The sequence below is a fragment of the Lithobates pipiens genome, unplaced genomic scaffold, assembly GCF_037356315.1.
Source record: "Lithobates pipiens isolate NorthernLeopardFrog02 unplaced genomic scaffold, aLitPip1_a1.2 Scaffold_18, whole genome shotgun sequence".
Taxonomy (NCBI): Eukaryota; Metazoa; Chordata; class Amphibia; order Anura; family Ranidae; genus Lithobates; species Lithobates pipiens.
In genome coordinates this window covers 401012030-401038050 of record NW_027507758.1, presented here as the reverse complement: position 1 = coordinate 401038050, position 26021 = coordinate 401012030, and the positions used below count along the sequence as shown (strand labels likewise).

At 40.6% G+C, this 26021-nt stretch overlaps 1 protein-coding gene across 8 annotated transcripts in view; it reads left to right on the top strand.

The window, feature by feature from the left end:
- Window positions 1-26021, top strand: part of ATP11B (ATPase phospholipid transporting 11B (putative)) — a 219162-nt gene that overhangs the window by 86344 nt on the left and 106797 nt on the right. For all 8 annotated transcript variants that reach the window (XM_077487902.1, XM_077487898.1, XM_077487901.1 and 5 more), the window contains exons 11-17: window positions 908-1058; window positions 3347-3544; window positions 8901-9059; window positions 10859-11034; window positions 15785-15853; window positions 24124-24197; window positions 25084-25187. In XM_077487902.1, coding sequence (XP_077344028.1) covers window positions 908-1058; window positions 3347-3544; window positions 8901-9059; window positions 10859-11034; window positions 15785-15853; window positions 24124-24197; window positions 25084-25187 — 931 coding nt within the window. The remainder of the gene's footprint in view (window positions 1-907; window positions 1059-3346; window positions 3545-8900; window positions 9060-10858; window positions 11035-15784; window positions 15854-24123; window positions 24198-25083; window positions 25188-26021) is intronic.

Below are 26021 nucleotides of genomic sequence, written 5' to 3'. Positions count from 1 at the left end.
AGTGGGAAAACTGTCCTTTGGTCAGATGAATCTAAATTTTTAATTTTTTGGCAACCATGGGCACTATGTCCTCCAGACTAAAGAGGCAAGGAACCATCTGGCTCATCAGCGCTCAATTCAAAAGCCTGCTTCTCTGATATGCGGTTTAAAGGGTATGAAATTGGCAGCTTGCACATCTGCAAAGGCACCATCAATGATGAAAGATATATCCAGGTTTTAGAGCAGGATATGTTCCCAGCTTTTTCAGGGAATGTCTTTTTCAGGGAAGGCCTTGAAAATTTCAGCAGAGCAATGCTAAACCGCATACTGCATCTATGTCAATAGCATGGCTTTGTAGTAGAAGTCTGGGTGGTTAATAGGTCTGCCTACAGTCCAGATTTTTCACCAATTGAAAATATTTGGCACATCTTAAAAGGAAAATTATGACAAAGATGACCCACAAGTGTTGAGCACTTAAAATCCTATATTAGGAATGAGATGTTACTCTCTCAAAACAGCAGCAACTGGTCTCCTTAGTTCCCAGACGTTTACACAGTGGTGTTTTTAAAGAAGAGGGGATGCTACATCGTGGTAATGATGACCCAGTCCCAACTGTTTCGAGACTTTTGTTGCTGCCATTTTTCAAATTGCTTTATTTTTTTCTTAAAATGGTATAGTTTCTCGATTTAAACATTCAATATGTTTTCTATTTTCTATTGTGAATAAAATACGGGTTTATGAGATTTGCAAATAATTGCATTCTGTTTTCATGTAGATTTTACTAAGTGCCCCAACTTTTTGGGAATTGGGGTTGTAGAAAAGATTGGTAAAGCTTTTATTGCCTAATTAGTGGGGTTTGTTCCAAAAGAACCCTTTTATTTGCGAATACAGTTTCTTCCAGTATTCTTATCTGTTGATCAATGTTTAGGTCCATGAACACTTTCTTGCTGGTATATTTGATCATCCTGCTGTTTGAGGCTATTCTAAGCACAATCTTGAAGTACGCCTGGCAAGCTGAAGAGAAATGGGATGAGCCATGGTACAACCGAAAAACTGAACACGACAGGAATAGCAGTAAGGTTTGTACAAATGTCATCATTTCTTGTGTAAATGATTGCTAAATATATCTGGCATCTAGCAAAATTGCATACCACTTCATGTACAAATAGAGAACAGTGGGGTGCTTTTCTTGTATCTGCTCTGTGAAAATGTTATGGCTTTACTTGGAGAGAAAAAACAAAAACAAATGTAGTGCTGCATGTTTAGGCTACCTTATTCTTAACTCTCTGTAGGTGCCCACAAAATAATTAGCCCTAATCATCTTTACTCGGATGTATGATTGTGTGTGGTCAGAAGAATTAATAGCAGAGTCTTGTCAGTGAAGTGCAGTCATGAGCCAGCCTAGTTTGACCTTTGTTGCTATTTGGTGTGCGCTGTGCTATTATGGGTCATTCACACTGTGCTCAGGTATTGCAGCTGCCTTCTATTTGAGTTGCTTGGACAAATATATATTTACAGTTGGACCTTGTATTCTTTTTCTTGTATTTTGTTCGGAGTAGAAAACATGAATAAGTAGAGACTACAAATCTGGACTGCACAGCTATTCAGTATTTTTTTTTTTTCTCCAAATCCTGAGATCACCAGCTCAACTGATAGTACTGTCTTTGTGCACATCAAGTGTTAGGGTGATCATTGATGGGTGTGTTTTAGTTTGGTGTATAATCCCGAAAGTATTTTTCAGTTCTTTATGGAGAACATGAAATCTGACTATACTGGCATAATAATGTCATAGCGTTATTACATATTTGGGTGATGGCAGGCTTTTTCTGTTCTGTGTTTTGATAGCATTTAAAAATCTGTTATTTTTTGCTACCTGATTACTGTGTGCATCACACTTTCGTCGCATCATATTTGGGTTTCAGTACTTCTTTAACACTGCCAGCACACACTTACTGGTGAGAAACACGCAAGCACTTTGTATGCATGTGTGTTATTACCATAACTATGTAAACAGAGTGGAGAATAGTTTCTTATCTGACCGCATTTTTACACTGTGTATAACACCGACCTACAATGCCTGCAAATTTGCACAATGTGTCTATAGCTATCTTAATCTAGCCACCTAGTGCATTAACATTATTGTAAGAAATAAAAGCATAATGCACTATAGCCTACCCTAGAAGCATTTCCTTAACAATGTACAAATTAAACTGAATGCAGCCTGTTTTTCAGAACACAAATTATTATGGAACACATCAATAAAGCTTACAGAGTCATCCCATTAAAATGAAACACAAATTAGATATATATTGGAGCTGTGTTACAGGACAAATCACTTGTATGTTTGTTCATTATAGTTTTAAAAGGTATACACCACTGTCGCATCACAGACAGAAGAATGACACCACTTACTCTATTACAGTTTACTGTAGATGCAATGGTCATATCCTCTATCCAGCCTGCTGGATGAACAGTGGAAGAGCAGCCACTAATGGTTTTAAAGAGCATCTCTCTGCTCATTCTGCTCTTTTATTCTATACCCGCATATTCATTGACAGCACATTTGCAGTGCAGCACCTGTACTTGTCTCCCATTCCTGCAAATTCCTCAGCCAGTCTGAGCACTCTTGTGTAGGGGATGAGGTTGATACCAAGTCCAATCCAGGTTCTAGTTGCATTTATAAAGTATAAAAAGCAAAAACAACCCCATTTCAATCCAGCAATGTTGAACGAGAGTCTCCGCTGTCCAGGACCTCACCCCCCCCCCCCCCCCCCCACCGTACAGTATCTTTTAAAGATTCTTAAAATACAATGAAATATAGGAAAATATTTTTTTTAAGGCAGCCCATATGTGTCTGTACCCCCCCCCCCCCCCCCCCCCCATCTAAACATTTGATATGGATGGGAGAATGCTTCCCCCTGAGTTATATTCTGATGACAGAGTTCCCAGCCATCAGAATACACTGATCAGTACTGCCAACTATAGCCGGTGGCACTAATGGATCAGAAAAAAATTCCAACAGCGTGGTTATACAGAAGTCAATTCACCAATTTAATTCTGTACAACCAGCCTGCCATACTTGGATCTAAATTCGTCCAATCCCATCTGAGCTGGCCAAATTTCGATCCATGTATGGATGACTTTAGTGGGAAAACCATTTTATAGACCGTGGCTAAAAATTCATCTCTGCTAGTGTATACCTAAAAATATGAATATCTTTCATTTCAATGTCCTTACCTCTTGTGAAGATGGTCCATTTAAATTTTTTTTTTTTATCTAGTTTGCTTTTGGTATCTGTAAAAATGTTTCTGTAATTGTGTGTTTATTTTGCTATATTTCACTAATACAGATTTCCTTTTTTCACCAGATATTAAAATTTATTTCTGATTTCCTGGCATTCCTGGTTCTTTACAATTTTATCATCCCCATTTCACTGTATGTTACGGTGGAGATGCAGAAATTCCTTGGTTCTTTTTTCATTGGTTGGGACCTTGATCTTTACCATGAAGAAAGTAATCAGAGAGCTCAAGTGAACACGTCTGACCTGAATGAAGAGCTGGGACAGGTAATGTGACAGTTTGTAAATGAAAAACCATATGCAATGTAGAGACAGACATTTCCTAGAAGTATACATTAATATATATAATTGTTACACTAAACTTTGACGGTCTTAAGCTGGCCATATGGATTGGAACAGATCCAGTAGGGACTGGCTGAATTTCAATCCGTGTATGAACAGGCTGATTGTGCAACCAGCCTGTATGGTTTTTGCAGATCGCTCACTTATGTCGCCTATAGCCGATTACACTAATTGTGTTTTTGACTGTGGGGACGTTTTCCCACTGTCAGAACACAATACCACAGCTGGAAGGTTTCCTCCATCCACATTGAATATTTTTTTATTTTTACCCACTGGTTAAACAAAAAAAATGAATCGTGTGGCCCAGTGAAAGCAACATGTTTGTGCTGTCTTTGAGGAAGATCCAACAATGCTTGCTTTCCTTCCGTGGAGAAATATTTAACTGTTACGTTTATGTCAAATAATTTCAGCCCATGCTTGCTGAACCATCACTTTGTTACAATATGCATTTTTAGTAGCGTGTCTGGCCCCAATGCTACATATTTTTCTGATAGCTCTGTTTTGCTATAGCATATATATAGCTCATCGTTGCATTGATTTGTTGCTGTCACTGGGTCAGTCCATGAATCAACTGGCCTTTCTGTGAAGCAGCTTCTAATCCCTTTTTATTTATTTTTATTTTGTATCCCAAGCCTGACACTGTCTAGCCTTCAAGTGCTGTCAGAATGAATTATTTGTATTAATATTGGTCTTCGTGGAGGAATACTCTGTTCATACTGTGGTATTTTTTCTTGATGTTACTTAGACAGGGATTCAGGTTGTAATAATCGATGTTTTGTGTAGTTTGAGTTTCCTTCCTTTTTTCCATCATATTTTCACACCTTAGGCCCCTTTCACATGGTACGGATCAGTAATGATCTGTCCCGTGATGATCCGCTCGCTCAGCGGTGATCGCTCCGTTGTCCCCGCTGAGCTGGCTGCGGACAGGGCGGTCTCCGCACACACTGTGCGGGGACCGCCCTGTCAGCTCTCCGCTCTCCTCTATGGGGATCGGATGTGCACGGGCCGTCTGTCCGTGTTCATCCGATCCGCTCTGCAGACGGATAGAAAAATAGGATTTTCCTCCGTCTGCAGAATCGGACAATAGCGGAGGCGGACGAAATCGGGTGTCTGTGTGAAAGGGGCCTTAGTCTGACCAGTCTGTCCTAGAAGAGAGATTTTCTGTCTTTATGAAGTATTTCCACAGGATACGGATGTAGAATGGTACCCAAATTCTAAAAAAGTTGGGACGTTGTGTAAAATCAATAAGAATGTAATGCTTTGCAAATCTCAAACTCCTATTTTATTCACAATAGAAAACATATAAAATGTTTAGGCTGGGTTCACACTATTGGCGCATATGGCTCACATCAGGGATCTGGTGTGTGCCCAGTCACCGTTTCAGGTCCGATTTCAGCCTGAATTTTGGGCTGAATTCAGACCTGAAACGGACCAAAAGAGGCACAGAACACCTGTGCAAATTTTGCACTGGAGCCGCAGCGGGCAAACTCGCATCAAATTCGCATAGGTGTGAACCCAGTCTTAACCACTTCAGCTCCTGAAGAATTTACCCCCTTCCTGACCAGAGTGTTTTTTGCGATTCAGCACTGCATTAACTGACAATTGCGCAGTCATGCGACATTGTACTAAAATATAATTGACATCCTTTTTTTTTTTTTTTCCCACAAATAGCTTTCTTTTGGTGGTATTTGATCACCTCCTGCGGTTTTTATTTTTTTGCGCTATAAACAAAAAAAGCGACAACTTTGAAAAGAAAAAAAAAAACACAATATTTTGTACTTTTTGCTATAATAAATAGCTATATATATATATATATATATATATATATATATATATATATATATATATATATATATATATATATATATATATATAAATTTTTTTTTTATAGCGTCTACAAAATAGGGGATAGAGTTATAGCATTTTTATTTAGTTTTTTTTACTACTAATGGTGGTGATCTGCGATTATTATTATTTTTTTTTATCGTGACTTCAACATTATGGCGGACACATTATGGCGGACAATTTTGACACATTTTTGGAACCATTGCCATTAATACAGCAATCGGTGCGATTAAAACATGCATTGATTACTGTAAAAATGTCACTGGCAATGAAGGGTTCAACACTAGGGGGCGGTGAAGGAGTTAACTGTGTTCCCTGGGAGGTGATTCTAACTGAAGGGGGAGAGGACTAATTAGAGCAAGTGACAGATTGTGGTTCCTAGCTAATAGGAACACATGGTGTGTCACTCCTGTCAGAACAGGGAAGTGTGTCTTTACACACCCTCTTCCCTGTTCTGTGTCTCCTGGTCACGATCGCTTGTGGCCGGCGGTCATCGCAACAGTTGGCCACGAGCATTGGCACCCCCGCTGTGCAGCAGGCGTGCTCTTGCTATCCGTATCCCGTGAGCAGACGTATAGCTATGTGGTTTCGCTCAGGGGAGCCAACCTGCCACAATACAACTGCGGCAGCTGGTCCGGAAGCGGTTAAATAGAGAAAATGTACCATTTTAGGAAAGGTAATTTTTTAATTGGTGGCAGCAGCATGTTTCACAAAATGAATGTTGTTGTCCCATTCTTGTCTGATATAGGATTCTAACTGCTCAACAGTCCTGGGTCGTCTTTGTCACATATTTTGTTTCAAGATGCACCAAATATTTTAGTTGGTGAATGGTCTGGACTGCAGGCAGGCCAGTTAACCATTTGCCACCAAATCACATACCTGGTACGTCATTTGACTTCAGGTGGTTTTTAGAGCCTACTGTCGGCTCTTTTGTAATAGCAATTGGAGTGGCTAACTAGGCACTCGATTGCTATTACAAGAAGCAGGAATGGATGTTTCCCACACCACCCCATCCCCCCCCCCCCCCCCCCCCTCCCGGTGCCTTCCACGCCTGACACATCATCACTTCCGGTTTACCTACATGTCAACTGCTCCATTTAAAAAAAAAAAACTATTCAAAAATGCTGATCTTGGTGTTTTGAATGCTTTTAAGTGCAAAGGGTTTTGGGGTCCTATTGACTCCAGATCCCTCCATAAAGAGTACCTGTCACAAGGATGTGTACATTTCTTGTATTTTACACAAAAAATAGGTTATCGTATTGGGTTTTTTTTTTTTTTTTTTTTTACATTAAAATTTTAAAAAGTGTATTTTTACTCCCAAAAATTGCATTTGGAAAACTGCTGCACAAACACAGTGTGACATAAAAAATTGCAAAACCCACCAATTTATTCTCTAGAGCCTCTGCTTTAACTACTTGCCAACCAGCTCATGTACATTTACTGTGGCAGGTCGGCTTTCCTGCGCAAACCGGCGTACCTGTACGTTGGTCTGTGAAAGGAGGATAGCAGACGTGCACCACGGGAGTGTGCCCGCAGATCCCACGAACTCTTTTGGCAACCCGTGATTGCTGTGTACAGAGGCAGAAAGGGGCACTGCCTATGTAAACGAGGCGATTCCCTGTTCTGCCTAATGACATGTCAGATCTTCTTCTGTTCCCAGTGATCTCTGTCATGTCCCAGTGAGCCCATCCCTCCTACAGTTAGAACACCCAGGGAACACGTGTAACTCCTTGATTGCCCCCTAGTGTTTAACCCCTTCTCTGCCAGTGTCATTTATACACTGATCAATGTAATGTGACTGGTCCCCAGAAAGTGTCATTTGGGGTCAGATTTGTCTGTTGCAATGTCGCAGACCCGCTAAAAATCGCAGATCACCGGCATTACCCGTAAAAACCATAAAAAATAGATTTAGGGACATTTATCTCATCGTTTGGAGACGCTATAACTTTTGCGCAAACCAATTAATATACCCCTCTTTTTTTTTTTTTTCTTCTACCAAAAATATGTAGAAGAATATATATCGGCCTAAACTGATTAAAAAAATTTTGTTTTTTTAGATATGTATTTATAGCAGAAAGTTAGAAAAAACTTTTTTTTTTTTTCTTTTTAAATTGATGGTCTTGTTTTGTTTATAGCGCAAAAAATAAAAACCACAGAGGTGATCAAATACCACCAAAAGAAAGCTCTCTGTGGATGAAAAAGAACATCTGTTTTTAGGAACAGCGTCACACGACCACGCAATTGTCAGTTAAATCAAGGCAGTGCCGTTTTGCAAAAAATGGCCTGGTCATTAATGGGGCAAATCCTTCCAGGGCTGAAGTGATTAAAAAAATGTTTGAGGGTTCTAAGTAACTTTCTAGCAAAAAACAAACTAATTTTCACATGTATTAAAAAAAGTAATAGAAGAAATAGCCTGGCCTCCAAGTGGTTAAGCACCCATGCTGTTGTCATAGATGTAGTATTTGGTTTAGCATTGTTCTGCTGTAATATGCAAGGGCTTTCCTGAAAAAGATGTAATATGGATGGGAGTATATGCTGAATTTCAATCCATGTATGGCCAAGTCAATTGCCTGTCAGGTGTTTCCTGACCATTCAGTGCCGCTGGCTATAGCCAGCAACACTGATCATTGTATTATGACGGCAAGGAAGGCTCCCCGCTGTCAGAATACAATGGCACAGCATAAGGGACCCCAATGGTTGAACGAAAGGAAGTGCATAATGTATGGGCTGCCTTACAAATGTGCAAATATTCACTACAATGGGGTGATAGCTAGGAATAGGAGAGCCTGGTCACAAGACTTGGCCTCTCCTCCTGTCAGAGTTTTCTCTGCAGACTGAAGCAGGGGGATGTCCCCAAGGCCTACTCCAGGGATATGCAATTAACGGACTCCCAGCTGTTGCAGAACTACAAGTCCCATGAGGCATAGCAAAACTGACAGCCACAAGCATAACACCCAGAGGCATGATGGGACTTGTAGTTTTGCAACAGCTGGAGGTTCGCTAATTGCATATCCCTGGCCTACTCCATAGAAACTATTGTTTTTGTGTACTGCACTGGTGACAACCAACAAACATGAAATGGCTATATGTAGTTTGGAATAAATAGCTTTTTATTGTGTGCTGTACACCAGAAAGGAATGATTTGCATGATTGGCCATTATCTTGAAATGAGAAATTATATTTTTATTATGTTGGCTCTGTGTGACGGAATTAGGCACTGTTCTAAGACTGTTCTGCTGTTTAAAAAAACACAAATTGAGCTACCTGAAAGGGCCACAGTTATTATTGTGTGCAAGATGGATTGGTGGAATGGCAGAGTTGACTAAATGGATACAATTTCAGCCACTATTCATTACAAATTGAAAATGTTTTATGCAATGTCTAAATGTTGTAACCTATTTATTTATTTATTTATTTATTTATTTATTTATTTTAGGTAGAATATGTGTTCACAGACAAAACGGGCACTTTGACAGAAAATGAGATGCAATTTAGAGAGTGCTCAGTAAATGGAATTAAATACCAAGAGATCAATGGAAAACTTGTGCCAGAAGGTGTAACCGTGGATTTTCCTGATGGAGCCTCTACAAGCTTGGTAAGATATTTCCTATTTATCATGTATGATAGAATGTCCAGTAGTCTAAAGCTCACCAAACACACATTGCAGTCTGACTGGGTACAAATAAATTGGATAATTTAGGTAGTCCTCATTTTAAGTAGTTGGGGTAATTCTAAATATCACCATACAAATTACAGACTGGCTGTACAATCATTTTACAGTTTACCAAAACTATGTAATACAAGGACATATGTAAACTATTCAGTCATGCAAAAATATTCTACAGTCAGATTGTAATATGTATAGTAAAAGGCAGTAATAAACCCAAAATTAAAAAATGTAAGTATATTGCAGATTTACCAATTAGATGTGGCTGTATTCGTTTTCTATTTTAGACTTTTTTCCCCCCTCTGTTTTCACCTAATGATCTGGCCAGTTACACACCGCCTGTATTACAGTGCACCCACTCTGGATGAAGGAGCAACAGACACGTTTAGACAGCAGTATTGCCAGTCTTGGGGAGGATAATGTTGGATGCACTTGCAGATTTAGACACACTAACAACTTGAACCCAAAATCCAGATAACACTTTTTAGGAAGCTATAGTAACAGTTTTGTTCCTTTTTTGGGATAAAGGTTTTACGTCAATAAATGCTAATTATTGTAAGCACCTCTGTCAGTGGTAAATGGTATGTTTAACCCTTTTACTGCTAGATCTGCCTGATGGTTTGTTCTGTTGAAAAACAGACTTACTGGCAGGATCACCATGTGATAAAGGAAAAAGGGATCATAAAAAGGAAAACGAATGCAGCCATCACATCCTAAGAATTGGTAAGCTGCAATATGATGTTTGCTTTTGGGATCTAATACCGCCTTAAGTTTTGGAAATTGCACTTCACTGATAGATACTCTTGCAAGCCTACAGTTTGTTAGCAGTTAGTATTTAGTAGGGAAGTTACAACAATATGAGAAATATATTCCTATACTTTTGACATCGAACTGAGATGCTTTCTTTTGTTATTAAGTAGCATTTGTCAAGCCTAGTGTATTTTGCTAACTTTATACCTTAAAGGACATCTCTACATTTTAGTATCGTTCTTTAATCCCCAAGTGCAGCCTGCTTGATAAAATACCTCCTCCCTGTTCTAGCGATCTTCAATCTTTTGCACCAAAACGTACAATTGGGTCCTCGTTTTCCTGCGCATTTAGGTCACAGCCCCATGTGTTCCAATGGGGGAGCCATACTTATTGCAGTGCATCTCACCCATATAGCTCAGCCTTTTTTCCCAAATTAAAACCTTTTCGTCTAGTGTTCTCTTGCATCCAGGAACTTTTTTTTATTACAAATGCATTCTAAATGTGACCAGTAAACGCCTTCATTTTGGCTTGATTTCAGCCTCTCGTAGTCCCTTGTAGGGGAACACTCAAACTGGGAGGGGAGGGACAAAATTTAAGGGCTTGCATGTACATGAGCTAAAAAGGATCATGATGATATGAGGAGATAGAGTAATGTAATAAACAGTATGACGGGACTGTTGGACAGAGAGGGTTGTTTAATAAAGAGACCCCTCCTTGTTACTGTAGTGAGGGGTACTATTGGATTAGGAATTTCTGTTATGGAAAAAAAAATTCAGAGCACCATTAAATAAGCACATTTTCCAGTCTTCCTTTTTTTTCTTCTTCTAATTATCTGTTTTTTTTTTTTTTTTTATATATATATATATATATATATATATATATATATATATATATATATATAACTTTTTTTAAAAAAAAATTAAAATGTATTCAGTAGCTGCAGAAATAGTTGTTTTTTTTTCTCTAACTTTTATTAGAGTGTTGAAGAGGAACTATTCTTCAAGGCAGTCTCCCTTTGCCACACTGTACATATAAGTCATGAACAATCAGAAAGCTCTGTTGATGGCCTGCGGTACTCCAATGGTATATCCACCCAAATGGAATACTATGCATCTTCACCAGATGAAAAGGCACTTGTAGAAGCCTCTAAAAGGTGGGGAAATTTAACTTGTATAGTGACAATTCTGTAATACCTGCTTATTATTCGTTTTAAGTCTAAGCAACAATATCGTGATCAGAAATTTTTGGAATCCACCTTAAAATGAATTTCTTAGTTGCACAGTATGACTTTTTACAGTACACAGGTGCTTTAATCATTACAACTGGATTGTATGTAGCTACCTTCAAGTGATTGGACGCTGGCAAAAAAATGTCTGCAGGGACATCCCCCTATATAACCCCTCTACACCAAACTACCCTCAGTTTTTTTCACGCTCCTTCGATTATGGACCTCTGCTCTCTCCTGAGAGAAGCATACCTTCTTTCTATGGAATTATCTATTTCTCTCTCTGATATCCAAGACTGACAAGATTTCTGCTACCATAGCCACTCTGGCACTTAATGCAGCTTTCAAATTTGTTGATTCTTTTATCTTTTAGCAGAGCCTTGGAGGAGCATACCCAGAAAAATCCCCACTCCCCCCCACGTAATGTTTTGGATCCTGTTGTAGATGCATCCCTTGGCAGGTGCAGGTAGTTTAATGTGTAGAATTAGCTACTGGTGATTTACAGGTCCAGGGCTGTCTGCCAGCTGCAGAACTGTGTCCCTGGTGGCCCTCTGGGGATTTTCTCATCATGCAGGGTGCAGTCAGATTGCCTACAAGATCTTCAGTTTTGAGTATAGGGGAGGAGTACCTTTTAAAATTCAGTCCAGAGTGCCCCCCCCCCTTTTTTTTTTTTTTTTTTTTTTGCTCCTTATCCCCTTTGGGGGTGTGTGGAAGATGCCACGCTTCCAGCGGTCGTGGTTTACAAGCTGGGTTACCATTAAAATTGATACAATTTATTATTTATTACAGGCCTGAAACTTCTCTTTCATGCTTTTCCCTGATAGCGCTTACTATGCTATGCTGCCACACTTTCAGTTGAGTTACTGCTGCTGCACGTCCTGCCTCTTCCTTTTTCCAGGCACAGTTGTGGACCAGTAAAACCTCTAGGCTTTGTACTAATGACCCAGTATATGACCTAGTATAGTGTTTTTTTTACCACATTACCTGGCTTTTACTGCAGCCTACATTTGCTTGGCACACCTGTGGAGGTCATGACTGTCTACCCCTCGGGGTACAATTTTCACAAGCATGGTAGATTTTGAGAGCAGGGGAAAGGGGTCAGATAGACTTGCTAACTTAAGCCAAGCTCTTAACTGGGACAGTAGTTTGTCCATTTAGGGCTCTGCTACCCTTCTCTTTGGTTGTTGCCCACAGCCTAATTCCTTGCCTTAGTCCAGCAGAACTGCCAGGTCATCTGTCACGCTTTGCCTTTCCTGTCCAGAGAGGAATTGTCTGCCTCAATGTCAGATTTCATGGGTGTAATTTCTGGCCTTATCAAGGCCATGGATTGCAGGAGTCACATCTGTGACCCTTGAACTTTCCCATCCATATTAGTCTTTGATTTTGCCCTTGAACCAGACATGTTACTAAAAAGGAGTTGACATTTGAGGCTTAAATGCTGGTCAGCTGAGCTTACATGCAAGAAGATACTTATGTGGTTACCTTTTGAGGGTAAATACCTGTTTGGTGCCTTCTTGGATTAGTACAATAAGCACATCACAATGGGTAAGTGTATGCTCCTCCCCCAGAAGATTAAGGATTGTGCCTTTTACTATTAGGACCTCCACTTCTGGGTTTAGAAAAGGCTCCTTTCATCACTCTGTATTCCACTGCCAATTCGAAGACTGGGATGTATTTGTAAGAAGGCATGACCCTCCAAACCAGCTAAGAATGGCTCCAAGGCCTCCAAGTGATGGCAGGTCCCACAGTGTGTTGGTCTTCTCTGCCTTCTAGTCGTACAAAATCTCAGATGACTGGGTGCAGATAATCTCTCCTTTTGCTTTGGGGCAAACCCCTGTCTTTCTATTCCCATGGTAGGAGTCCCTCATCTCATTCTTGAATGAGTATCTCTTGTCTAATAGGCGCCTCCGAGGCTGCGCTGTATAATTAGTTTCATGCCAGACTGCTGCAACTCGACATTCTGACAGGATAAGACAGTCAGTCCTTCAACTGTTTGTGTCTGCGCCCTAAGGTCAAACGTTTCTTAGCATGCTGGATTTCCAACCCAGGGCTGGACTACACAAGTCCTGGAAGGTACTTGTGATGAATGCCAGTCTGTCTGGCTTGGATGCTCTCTCCGTACACAGGGCTTGGTCATCTGAAGAAGTTCTACTTCACAACAACATTCTAGAGCTCAGAGTGATTTGGTCAGCTCTTCAACCTTGGGCTCTTGCGAAACACCTACCGAAAATAAGGATACAGTTAGACAATGCCAGAGCACATGCCTACATCAACCATCAAGGAGAGACTAGAAAAAGCATGGCACGTAATCAAATTTATCCGCTTTTTGGGCAAAACTGTATGTTGTGGCCCTGTCCGCTGTCCAAAACCCAGGCTGGGAAAATTGTCAGACTGTTTTCAGTTTTCAGTATCTAGAACTGAGAGAATAGGCTCTCCATCCAGAGATGTTTGAAGCCCTTTGCCACAGGTAGGGAAGGCTGGATGTTGATCTGCTGGTGTCTAGATTCTGCAACAAACTGGATAGGTTTGTCGCCAGGTCCAGTGACCTTCGAACATTCACAGTGGATGCTCTTGTGATGCAGTGAAATCCATACAGCCTGAACTACATCTTTACTTTACTCGCGGTGGCCTCTCTTGTTGCTAACATCTCTGTGCTGAGGGTCTTATTCTGTCAGAAAACATTCTTGGTGTTGCACAAGAATAAGTTTGCCTTGAGTCCTAAGTCCTTCTTCGTTCCAAAGGTTGGTCACTTTCCACTTTGAGAATGGTGTCCCTACTTCCTTGTTTTTTGCCACTGTTCAGCCACCTGGAGGTAACTGCATATAACCCAGATGTAATGATTAAAGATCCGGTGTCCCTTACCAGGTGACATTTTACTGGTAAGTCAAAAATGTTATTTTGTCCTGTCATAAATGCAGGATAACATTGGTTTACCTTTAGCCCAGCAATTGGGGACTGTCTTCATTTTTTAAATTGGTTGCACCTTTCAAATGTGGAGGGTTTTTTTTTGTTTTTGTTTTTTTTTTTCTTCCTTTTTTTTTTTTTTTTGTTTTTTTGTGTGCAGTGCCAATTTCATACCTGCAATAGGCTTTGTGATTTAAATTCCCCTTGTAATTCTCACACTCCTGCCAAATTGTACATCCAGGCTGGTGATGGCATTATTTTCTGCTTGATCGGTCCACCTGGTGTTGCCTCATTGGGCAGTGAGTCATCACCTCTTTGATGGACAAGGAGGCGACACAGGAGGCTGTAAAGCTGAAAAAGGAATCATCTTTGCTCTGACGTGTGGCAGATATGACTAAATCCTAGAATGGGGGTACAAACCTTTTTGTAATGCATTTCATACCAGAGTCTGTAGATTAATGTTCCTCAGCACCGTGTCCTGTGCTGAAAGAAGTAGTGATCTGACACTACCATTAGTCTATATTAACACTTGGGAACTAATGAGTGTGGTTACTGATCATATGAACACCTTGTTCAACAAACCTGCCAGCTTCAGCAAGGTAATAACAGTGCTGAATGTGCCTGTCCTCAAAGTATTCCCTACGGTGCCGTTTGAATATTAGGACCATCCTCTACACAGGGCCTCAAAGTTTTCTTAAAATCTCTCCCTCCAAATGCTTACCATTCCCTGTCATTACATTGACATTATAATATGCTACATGGTAAGTAGCCAGTTGATGCGCCTGCAGTTTTTTAAATAGACTAATTGCTGTCACCAGCATGGCAATGCTTTACTATTTAAACAGATGATGTGTGTGATTCCCCCCCCCCCCCCAGTAGGGTTTATCCAAAGAACCATCACACACTGTTCACACACATGAATAATGCATATGTGGAAAATGTGGGTCAGCATGGCTGTTAAAGGGGTTTTAATTTTTTCAGTGCAGATTTGATCAATTTTGTGTGTAGTCTACCTATGAAATTTTACGAAGAAGTTTATTGATCGAGTTAGAACTAATTGTACGTTCAAAATGCTACAATGTTTTGTCACGTGCAAATAAAATAAATGTAATGAAGTAAACCCAGATACATACAGTAAAATTGGTTACATCCTATAAACCTCAGGTATACAAAGATTCTAATCAAGATACAAAAAGGCTTCAGTTCTTGGTTCATTTAGGGGTAATCTTGAGGCACATTTTTTTTTCTTATTTCTTTTTTTAGTTCAATGTTTGAGTATAGAAATGCATGGCTCAGGCATTTTGATCAATGTATAGTAGGATGTTGAAGGGGATATACAGTATTTGTTTTATCCAAGAAAGCCTTTATAGACACAAGCGATTCAGATGCTCTGGGAATTAAATATGACAACAGTAGTGCCCTGGGGAATAAATAATAGCAGCGTTATATCTAACGTGGTACCTGCTATCCAGCAGTATATTCTTATTTTCAATATGGCCTCAAAAGCACTGGTGTGCTGAAGCGATCAATGTACCATACTGTGCGTATTACCACCTATCTGGGCCAGGAAACCATAAGAATTGATACACCTCACATACCATTGTTTGATTCACATCTATAATACTTAACTGCATGTTATAGTAATTTGGGAATCTATGAAGCCTTGTGAAATATTTGTATGGTTAATTATCTTCGTAAAATGTTCTGACTTGACTGTTCATAACTATTTTTCTGCAAAAAATTAAAAACCTAGAATTGCATTTTCTTGCTGCAGGATGGGCGTTGCTTTTTCTGGAACCAGTGGTGATGTAATGGAAATTAAAATTCTTGGAAAACTTGAAAGGTAATTATATAATCATTAAAAGCAAGCTACTTGCTGACAAAAGAGTGGATGGCTTCCATCTACCCAAAGAACATCTCGTGCAGTTCAGAACATCTAATTTTCCATGCACACGGCCATATTGTTTTTCCACAGGATCTTGCTGTCAGCAAGATCTTCATTTTCTCATCGATCCCGGCTAGGGCTGCCTGTCAGAACAGAGGGCATGCACTTGCTGGGCAGGAATACAGGAATCGGGCTTTAATCCTGATGTGTAAAGGCTCATGTAATGGTGACAACGCCACTAATGTATTGTAAACAGGTCAGTTAGTGTTGTCACCCTAAAAACAGTGCACCGGCATATAGTAGTTGGTAGGATAATTTAAAAAAAAATGCTGTTTTCCCCCCCAAAAAAAAGCTAAATATTAATTTTTGTTTTTTCGGGTATACGTACACATTCTATATGTAAAAACGTTGCAGAAATTTACATTTACTTGGACATGTTTATTTCTTTTTAGCAGAATTATCAAAAATTAAGAGTGCATTGAATGTGATTTAGAGATCTATGAAAATGCACTATAAAAACTTCCAAGATGGTTAATACTTTTTAAAGACGCTGTATACTGGTGCATTACAAAACCCATGCATCCTGGAATACATCTCTATAGAGTGATTTGCCTTGGTACAGTTTTGGTTCACTGATTAACATTTTATGTTGCTAGTTTTATTGGATAGCAGGTTAGTTACATTTTACTAGTTGTTGATGTAATTTGCATTTATTTTAAAACACGTTTATCTAGAATATGCATAAATTGGTGCTGTCATACGCTGTAATTATAGACTCGCGCGTCAATTTCCTTGTAAGGTGGAACTAGAGGCAAACTGCTAACTACAGTTTTGTTTTGTTTTTGTTGTTGTTTTTTTCCTTATATAAAGATGCATAAGACACATCTCAGACAACAAAAAAGGGAAAAAATACACGTTTCAAAACCATCTGACAAACATAATCATAGCAAAAAACAAAGGGGCTGTAATGTACAGTATTCAAAGAAAAACAGAGGGGATAAACCACCAATCCAAACCTACTCTGTCCCTTGTTGGGCAGTATGAGCCCTTTATATACGTTTGGGCATAAATATTCCTCACTTAAAAAGAACATAGGAAGTAGATATATGAATATATTACCATAGTAACCTATCTCAGCAGGGTTCGCTTGAGGTACTTTTAGCCATGCAAATATGTTTTCAAATGTATTAGGGTATTTTTTTTTGATGATACAGCAATTTTTCCCCAGAGAGAGAGACATTCACCTCCTTAATCCAATTGTATACTGTTGGGGGTACAGATGAGAACCACTTCCTAGCCACTAATTTCCTTGCCATAAACAGGCTAACACTGCAGTTAATGCCAAAAAACTGCTCCCCCCAAAACACAGCTGAGTCAGACAGAGGGAATTTTGAATATTGTATATGTTTTTCATACCCACTATTCCTTGCCAATATCTGAATAGTTTGCCACAATGTGAATCGGATCACCTGGATCTTGACGATATCCAGGACAGAAGGGAATCTCTAAGGCTGGGTTCACACTGCAGCGATGCGGGAACGCTGCGAATCCGCTGCGGGTTCCCGCATCGCATGTCTGCCGGCAGCAGTTCACACTGCCCTATGCAAACTGCTGGGAGTGTCAGTGAAACGTTAATGACACCCCCAGATCAGTTCGCATATCGCAGTGTGATCTGCAAACTTGGACAGGAATCGGATCGCATGGTGTGAACACCCATGCGATCCGATTCTGCTGCGGACCAAAAAAAGGGTCCTGTGCGAGTTTGGGCCGGATGCGATGCAAATTCAGCCATACTATCTGTATGACTGAACTCGCATCGCACAGAGATCACATGTGATTTGCACTGCAGTGCGGTGCGAATCGCATCCGATCTCATAAACCGCTGCAGTGTGAACCCAGCCTAAATCCAATTTTATATAACCACTTAGGTGTCCTACATGTTCTATGTGATACTCACTGGTCACTTTATTAGGTGCACCTGTTCAATTGCTTGGTAACACAAATTGCTAATCAGCCAATCACGTGGCAGAAACTCTGTGCATTTAGGCATCTAGACATGATCCAGACGACTTGCTGAAGTTCAAATGAAGCATCAGAATGGGGAAGAAAGGAGATTTAAGTGATATTAAGTGTACCTAATAAAGTGGGCGGCAAGTGTATGTTTAACACTGTCATCCCACTCAAGGTGGGTAAAGATGTATTCGGGTCATATTCGGAATATATTTCCATTGATCTTTAGTTATAGGACCCATGTCCTGTTCCCATTTACCTTTTACACGAGAAGGGGGCCAAAGATATTTGAGACTCAAGCATCTTTAAATGTATATATGGCAGGTTACCCCTTTTAGAAGATGCATTAAAGTGCAGTTCCACCCAAAAGTGGAACCTTTGCTTATCTGCTCCACCCGCCCCCCCGGTCCCCTTTGGCACCTTGCTGGGGGGAGAAACGGGTACCTGTTTTTGACCGGTTCTCGTCCCCACTTCCGGGAGACAATGCCACGGTGCCATCCCTTGCAAGTTCAGTCCCCCTCCTCCTTCCGCTGCCGGGCCCGTAAGAAAGTGCAGCAGGCTTCGCGCATGCTAGGTGGTCAACCGGCTGTGAAGCCGAATGTCTTCATTGCCGGTTTCTCTTAACCAGAATGACGGCGGAAGCATCAGCACCCGAGAGATGATTCGAAAATAAGCTGGGATGCCCGACATTGCGGGAACCTTGGACAGGAAAGTGTTCTAATATTTAAAGTCGTCAGTATTTGTAGCTGCTGACTTTTACATTTTTTGTGAGGGAGCAGAACTCCTCTTTAAGCACTCTAAATAACTGTATATATAATCTAAGGCAACTCCGCTTCTGTTGAGCATGTGTAGCGTGTCGAACTTGGAGATATTGAAAGAAACTAGTTCTAGAGTGGACTCATTTTGTAATTGTTGAAAGGATTTCAAACATTATCTTTAAAAAGCTGATAGTTGTATCTAATGCCTTTGGATTCCTGTTGTTCCAGGTTTCCCAAATTAGCGACCTCCGAAAGAGTATAATTTCCCCACAGAGGGGTGTATATAGAAAATCCCTCATAAAAGCAGAACTTTCCCCATAACTTAAAGAAGTTGTAAAGTCTTGTGGTTTTTAGAATGCATTAAGGTGAAAAACCTTTTGTGGTGCAACTGTCTCTTCTCTCCCCCCAGAGCCCCCCTTTTACCTACCTGAACCCAATCTTTTTCAGCGTCAAACGAGCCCAGCAGCTCCAGAAGCTGTCTTGGTTCCTCAAGGATAGATAGCCATTGGCTCAGGCTGCTGTCGATCAAATCCAGTGATCTGGGGGGCGGAGCCCGAGTCCTGCTGTCTGTGTCAATGGACTCAGCAGCAGAACTCGGGAGTACGCCCGCTTGAGTGCCCCCATGGAATGCAGCTCTCCATGGGGGTACTCGATGTGGAGGAGGAGCCAGGAGCGCCGCCTGGGGACCCCAGAAAAGGAGGATTGGGGCCTCTCTGTGCAAAACACTTGCACAAAGGGTTCTTTAAAATAACATGCTTGTTATTTTAAAGAAAAAACAAAACAAAGCTTTTACAATCACTTTAATGTTCTTTAGCAAGGAACATATATTCTACCAATATTTAGTGTGTTCTAAAAATTGCCTCCAGCATTGCTTCTGTTAGGCCCCGTTCACGCCTGTGCAAATTAGATGCGTATCCAATTCGCAGGACATTTCAAAATACATTGATTTTAATGAGGCCGGTTCACATATCTGTGGTGCATTCGCACTCCGCATTGCACAAAAAACTTGTGTGTTTTCTAGGCAGTACGGTCCGGCTCAGGTGCAAATTCAGGCCCATTATCTTCTATGGGCACGCACGCATCTGATTCAGATGTGTTCCGTTGTGAACAGGATAAAATACTGATGCAATCCTGAGCTGATACTGATAAAAAAAAACTGACATGAAACGCTGAACAACTGAGTTTTCTCTTTGCAGGGAAACCTGAGCTTCAATTTGCACCGCACATGTGTGAACCCAGGCTTATTTCTTTCCGGAGGTTGCAATTTGGCTAAATCGCAAAGCCCCCACTGTAAATCATAAAGCAGAACTAAACCCATCAATTTACCAATTTTTTAAATACAGTTTGATTTGATTGTGTCCTCAACCAAACTGTCAAACCATCAAATGACTGATGTCCTAATTGGTCACATGTGCAGCACCATGGCAGTTGCGGATCAAACAGAAGCAGCTTCCTTATCTGTAAGACCCCTTTCACACTGAGACATTTTCAGGCGCTTTTGGGCTAAAAATAGTGCCTGTAAAGCACCTCCCCTGCAGTCTCCGTGTGAAAGCCCTCAGGCTTTCACCCTGAGGCCATGTGCTGGCAGGACATTTAAAAAAAAAACTCCTGCAAGCAGCATCTTTGGAGCGGTGTATACACCACTCCTGCCCATTGAAATGAATGGGCGGCACCACCAAACTGGTGATACAGTGCAGCTGCGATTTGCGGGTGGTTTTAACCCTTTTTCAGCTACCGCTAGCGGCCAAAAAAACTCTGCAAAAACTACAGCAAAGCGCTGCTAAAAATAGCGGCACTTTACCACCGACTCCTCGGTGTGAAAGCAGTCTTAAGGATAGGAGGGTTTAATTCTGCTTTAAAGTGATTGTAAAAGCTCTTTGTTATTTAAAAAAAAAAGTAAAAAAAGTATACTTCCTCTGTGCAGTTGGTTTTGCACAGAGCAGCCTGGATCCTCCTCTTCTCGGGTTCCTCTTTACTGCTTCTGGCCCCTCCCTCCTTTGAGTGCCCCTCAGCCAGAAGCTTGCTACAGGGGGCACCCAAGCCATGTCAGAGCTCCGTGTATCCATTCACAGACCTGGCCCCACCCCCTCTGTCCAATTGCGCCACTCATCTCTCTCAGCCAATCAGGAGTGTCCTGGATGGCTGAGAGGATCGTGGACACATGGCTGGAGAGAGAAGGGGCTCAGGTAGGTAATGGGGGGGGGGGTGGTACTGGGCAGGCTGCTACACACAGAAGGGTTTTTTTTTAAATCTTAATGCATACAATGCATTAACCACTTGGCGCCCATACTACGTCTATTGACGTCATGGGCTTTCAGTGGTTATATCTAAATGATGCCTGAGGCCACAGACATCATTCAGATATTGCCGTTTTCAGCCGGCGATTCCCTGCACCATAAGAACGATCATAGCGGCGTCCCCTCCCGCCGCCCTCCGGTGCTTGTACCGACTCACCGTTTCCATTGGTGAGTCGGTCACAGGATCCGCCGGCCCCAGCAAGTTACCATAAAGAGTTCCGGCGGACCAGATCGTCCCCAGAGTCTCTGTGATCGTTCAGAGGCCGGGCGCGATGTTATGATGTCACGCCTCTGTATTCAAATTAACGGCGCTGATTTGGCTAGGAAGCCAGGATCGTTTTTTTGTTTTTTTTTGTTTTTTTTTTATTCTTCCCAGCCTAGAGGTGAGATATGGGGTCTTGTAATAGGAATAAAAGTCATCAATTTTTTATTTTATTTTTTTTTAAGTGTAAAACTAAAAAAAAAAAAAAAAAAAAATTTAAAGCGCCCCTGTCCCCGTGAGCTCGCACACAGAAGCGAACGCATACGTAAGTCCCGCCCACATATGAAAACGGTGTTCAAACCACACGTGAGGTATTGCCACGAACGTTAGAGCGAGAGCAATAATTCTAGCCCTAGACCTCCTCTGTAACCCAAAATATGTAACCAGTAAAAAACATTTAAGCGTCGCCTATGGGGGATTTTTAAATACCAAAGTTTGGCGCCATTCCATGAGCACGTGCAATTTTGAAGTGTGACATGTTGGGTATCTATTTACTCAGCGTATCCTCCTCTTTTACAATATGCAAAAAAATTGGGCTAACTTTACTGTTTTTTTTTTTTTTTTTTTTTAAAGCATGAAAAATTAGAAAAATAGCAAATACCGTGCGAGATAAAAAGTTGCAATGAGCACCATTGTATTCTCTAGGGTCTTTCCTAAAAAAACATATATAATGTTTGGGGGTTCTATGTAATTTTCTAGCAAAAAAATTAGGAATTTTACATGTAGGAGAGAAATGTCAGAATTGGCCTGGGCAAGAAGTGGTTAAAGGGTAAGTTCACCTTTTTTGTACACTTTTTTTTTTTTTTATTCCAGCTCCCCTATGCATATGACCCTATGCAGTCACTTTCTTTTCTTGTCCTAATCCATGTTTCCAGAAAGTGAAATTGGTGCAGTAACCCGAGAACAATGAGGCTCCATTCAGATTTTATAATTAAAGGGGTTGTATAGGTTATTTATTTATTTATTTTAAATAACAAACATGTCATACTTACCTCCACTGTGCAGTTCGTTTTGCACAGTGTTGCCTCGATCCTCATCTTCTGGGGTCCCTCGGTGGCTGTCTCGGCTCCTCCCTGCAAGAGCTAACCCCCCTCTGGGAAGCACTCTGCCAAGGGGGTTAGCTCGCGGGCGCGCTCCCATGTGATACAGTCGGCGGTCATAGCTACCGAGTGCATCACTCGGCCCGCTCCCCAGTCATTGATAATTGTCAATGTCATTGATTTGATTGACAGTAACAGGAGCCAATGGCTGCGCTGCTATCAATCATCCAATGAAGAGCCCACAGGATCTGGGGGAAAGCAACGCAGGATCGAGATTCAGGGCTCAGATAAGTAAAACGGGTGCTCGGGGGGGGGGGGGGAGGGGTGGCAGAGAGTGCAAGGTGTTTTTTCACCTTAATGCATAGGATGTGTTAAGGTGAAAAAACACAAAGCTTTACAACCCCTTTAAGTTGGTACGGCCATTCACTAAGAGTGGGAGTCGGCTCCAACTTTTACACTTAAAGCACAAACTACCAATCACTAAGGTCAAATAATCCTCGAGTCTGATTGAACTATGAATGGTCCACAAATAAGGACTCGTATACACATGTTTGTGGCCACTCATTAAAATGAGAAGAAATTGGATATAACCTTAAACTACGTAGAGGGTTCTTTAATGTAAGAGTGGCAAGGATGTGGAATTCACTTCCGCAGGTGGTGGTCTCTGCTGGGGGCATCGATTAGTTTCTAAAAACTATTAGATAAGCACCTGTACAACCACAACATACAGGGATATACAATGTAATACTGACATATAATCACACACATAGGATGGACTTGTCTTTTTTTTTTTTTTTTCAGCCTCACCTACTATGTAACTATGTAACATGTAAGATGGGGATGAGCACCTGTTAGGAAATTGCAGCAAAAATCAAAAGCTCATAAAAAGCATCAATTTTTTATTTGTTTGTATAAAAAAACATTTAACATTTAAATGGCCAAAGGGTGGCAAATACTGATATTTGTTCTGAAACAGCAGATTATAGCCTTTAGTTTAGTGGTCTCCAAACTAGAGCCCTTTATTACGGGCTTGGGGCATTATTCCCACTCCCACTGGCACAAAGGATAGGGGACTATTACTGATATGAACTATGGGATGATTCTCCTTATTTCACACAGTTCAAATACTGATTTTCAATGTTTTAACCTGCTTAAAGATTTGTCGTTTCATCTGGTGTTATACTGCTTAAAGTACGGACAATAGCTCTGCCACTTCCTTGTATAGCATTATTGATTCCTAGGCTAGCTTCCTACTCATTGAACTGAGGTGACAATGACATTGCTGAATAATTCTCTATTGATTTGGCTGAAGCCAGAGAGCTGATATAGGAAGCCACCAAACTAAACCAGGAAACATAATTGCTGAGCTAAGGAATTGGTACATCACCTATTTGGAGGGGCATAAAGTAGAAGATCCCGCAGTAGATAAAACAGTGAACATATATGTATTTCAACTGTATATTTAGATATTTGCTTATTTTATTTTAAAGTGGAACTATACACGTCCAGGGATGCAGCGTCCTGGAGCTCTCCTGCCAGCCGCTGGCATCGTTGAGCAAATGACTTCCGTGTAAAGATCTCCAGCCACTTTCATTGGCTGGGCTATTATGTCACTCCCACACATGTGCAGGAGTTGTCAGTTTCGGCATTGCCAAATTTCTACAGTGAACTGCGTGTGCAAAACATGCCTATTCCACATTAAAAATCCTGCCTGTTTGCCTATTTTTACTTTTCACATAAAGTTCCACTTTATGAACTATAGTGGAAAAAAAAATCAGCTGTAAGTCCTTGCGTTTTTTTTTTTGGCCTGTAACATGATATACAATAGACGTGTAACTGGTCTCCATTTTTTTTAATCAAGGTACAAGCTTCTTCATGTTCTGGAGTTTGATGCAAATCGTCGACGCATGAGTGTCATTGTACAGAGTCCCTCTGGTAAGATTCCAGACTTGTATGTGTAAAAAGAAATATTTTCGCTAACCCAAACAATACTGTTGACATGTTTCTTAGAAACTTAGGTGAGGGAGTTGCTGCTGCTGAAATTGCCTGAATACTCAGCTAAAAATGCATAGCTATAGAAAGAAAGCACGCATCCACTAGTAATAAAAATAAATGATAAATCAATAGATTGCTATAAAATGCTATTAATGTTCATATGATTGACAACACAAAGTCCATAAGGGCAAGGTGAAAAAAGACGCAATATATTCATCCGGTGCTCTTGTTCATCAATCGACGATGCCTACCAGAACCGTTGGATCTCAGGTTATAGAGATCAAACTCACTCAAACAAAAGCCTGCCAGCGAAGATAATATCCTCCTAAGATTCCCCAGGGGAACGATCCTTTTCCAATACAGCGGGCTATCTGGTTAAGTGTAGATCTCAGAGAAACAAATCGTCCTTTCTCAAGTATTCCTAAGTAATCTCCGGCATCAGAGGATAAAAGAAAGAGGCTTCATGGTGTAGAATTCCAAGATTTTTTTTTTAAAAATAGTAACACATCCAAGAAGACGTATGTAGATAAAACTTTCAAACAGCCACAGCTCTGACTAGCTGGCTGATACATGTGGTGTTTGTGTTTGTTATTGTCATATTTTGTTGTTATATGAAACTTTATTATCATTTTATGACAATCTATTGATTTATTTTGGATCACTATTTGTTCACTAGTGGATGCGTGCTTTCTTTCTATAGCTAAGGTTGCAGACTTGCATGTGATTTCACACTATTGACATGTTCACAATTTGTATAAAACTTAACCACTAAATGCTTTTTTTTTTTTTTTTTTTTTTTTTTTTTTTTTTTTTTGGTTTTGTTTAGGGGACAAATTTCTTTTTACCAAAGGGGCAGAGTCTGCTATTCTTCCAAATGCCAAAAGTGGGGAGATAGAGAGAACAAGACTGCATGTAGATGAGTTTGCTTTGGTAAGTTCTGTTTTTAGTCTGAATTAATTTAAAATGCACAAAATTAAAGATGCAGTTTACAAAGCTATCTAAATTGACCTACAGTTAATTAACATTCAAAAATAATAATCGTCTGTTAATAACAACAACAAAAAAACTGTTTATAAAACCCATGCAGTGGTTTTAGATGCTGCAAATTTGTACATCTTAGGAAGTTTTTTATTTTAATTTTTTTTAAAACAAACTCTCAACATACACATAAATCAAAGGGTGTCAGGGTCTAGGATCCAAATAGCTCCCATGGAGCAGACACGGGCAGGCACTCGCGAGCACCAAAAATTTCCCTTGAACACTTTTACTGCTTTGAAGCTAAATTCCAGGCAAATGGCAAAATACACAAATGCAATGCAAGTAACAGAGCCATTTTACCTGCCAAAGTATTTGTATCTCTACCTTACAAGTCCTGAGAATACACAGTCCTGCGAGACAGCCCCATCTGGCAAGGCAGGAGACCTGAGTTTTAATACTAGTTGGTAGAGTTGCACGAGTACATGCTCTGATGCTTGACCCGATACCTTTTTTTTTTTTTTTTTAATTCTTTTCTTTTTATTACATTATCACTCTATGAACAGCCCATCTCACTCAGCCAGGGGCTCCATAAGCCTATAAACTTAGTTATTTTGCCTCATGTCCATATCATAGAGTTAATAGACTTGGTCCATAGCATCAGAGAGGGGGGGGGGGGGTCTTGGCCTGCCAATTCTGCGCTATTAATCTCCTCGCCTGGTACAAACATCTCAACACTGATACCTTTGTAAGAGACAAGATTCTACCTTCCTCAAGGCTTCCTAGAAG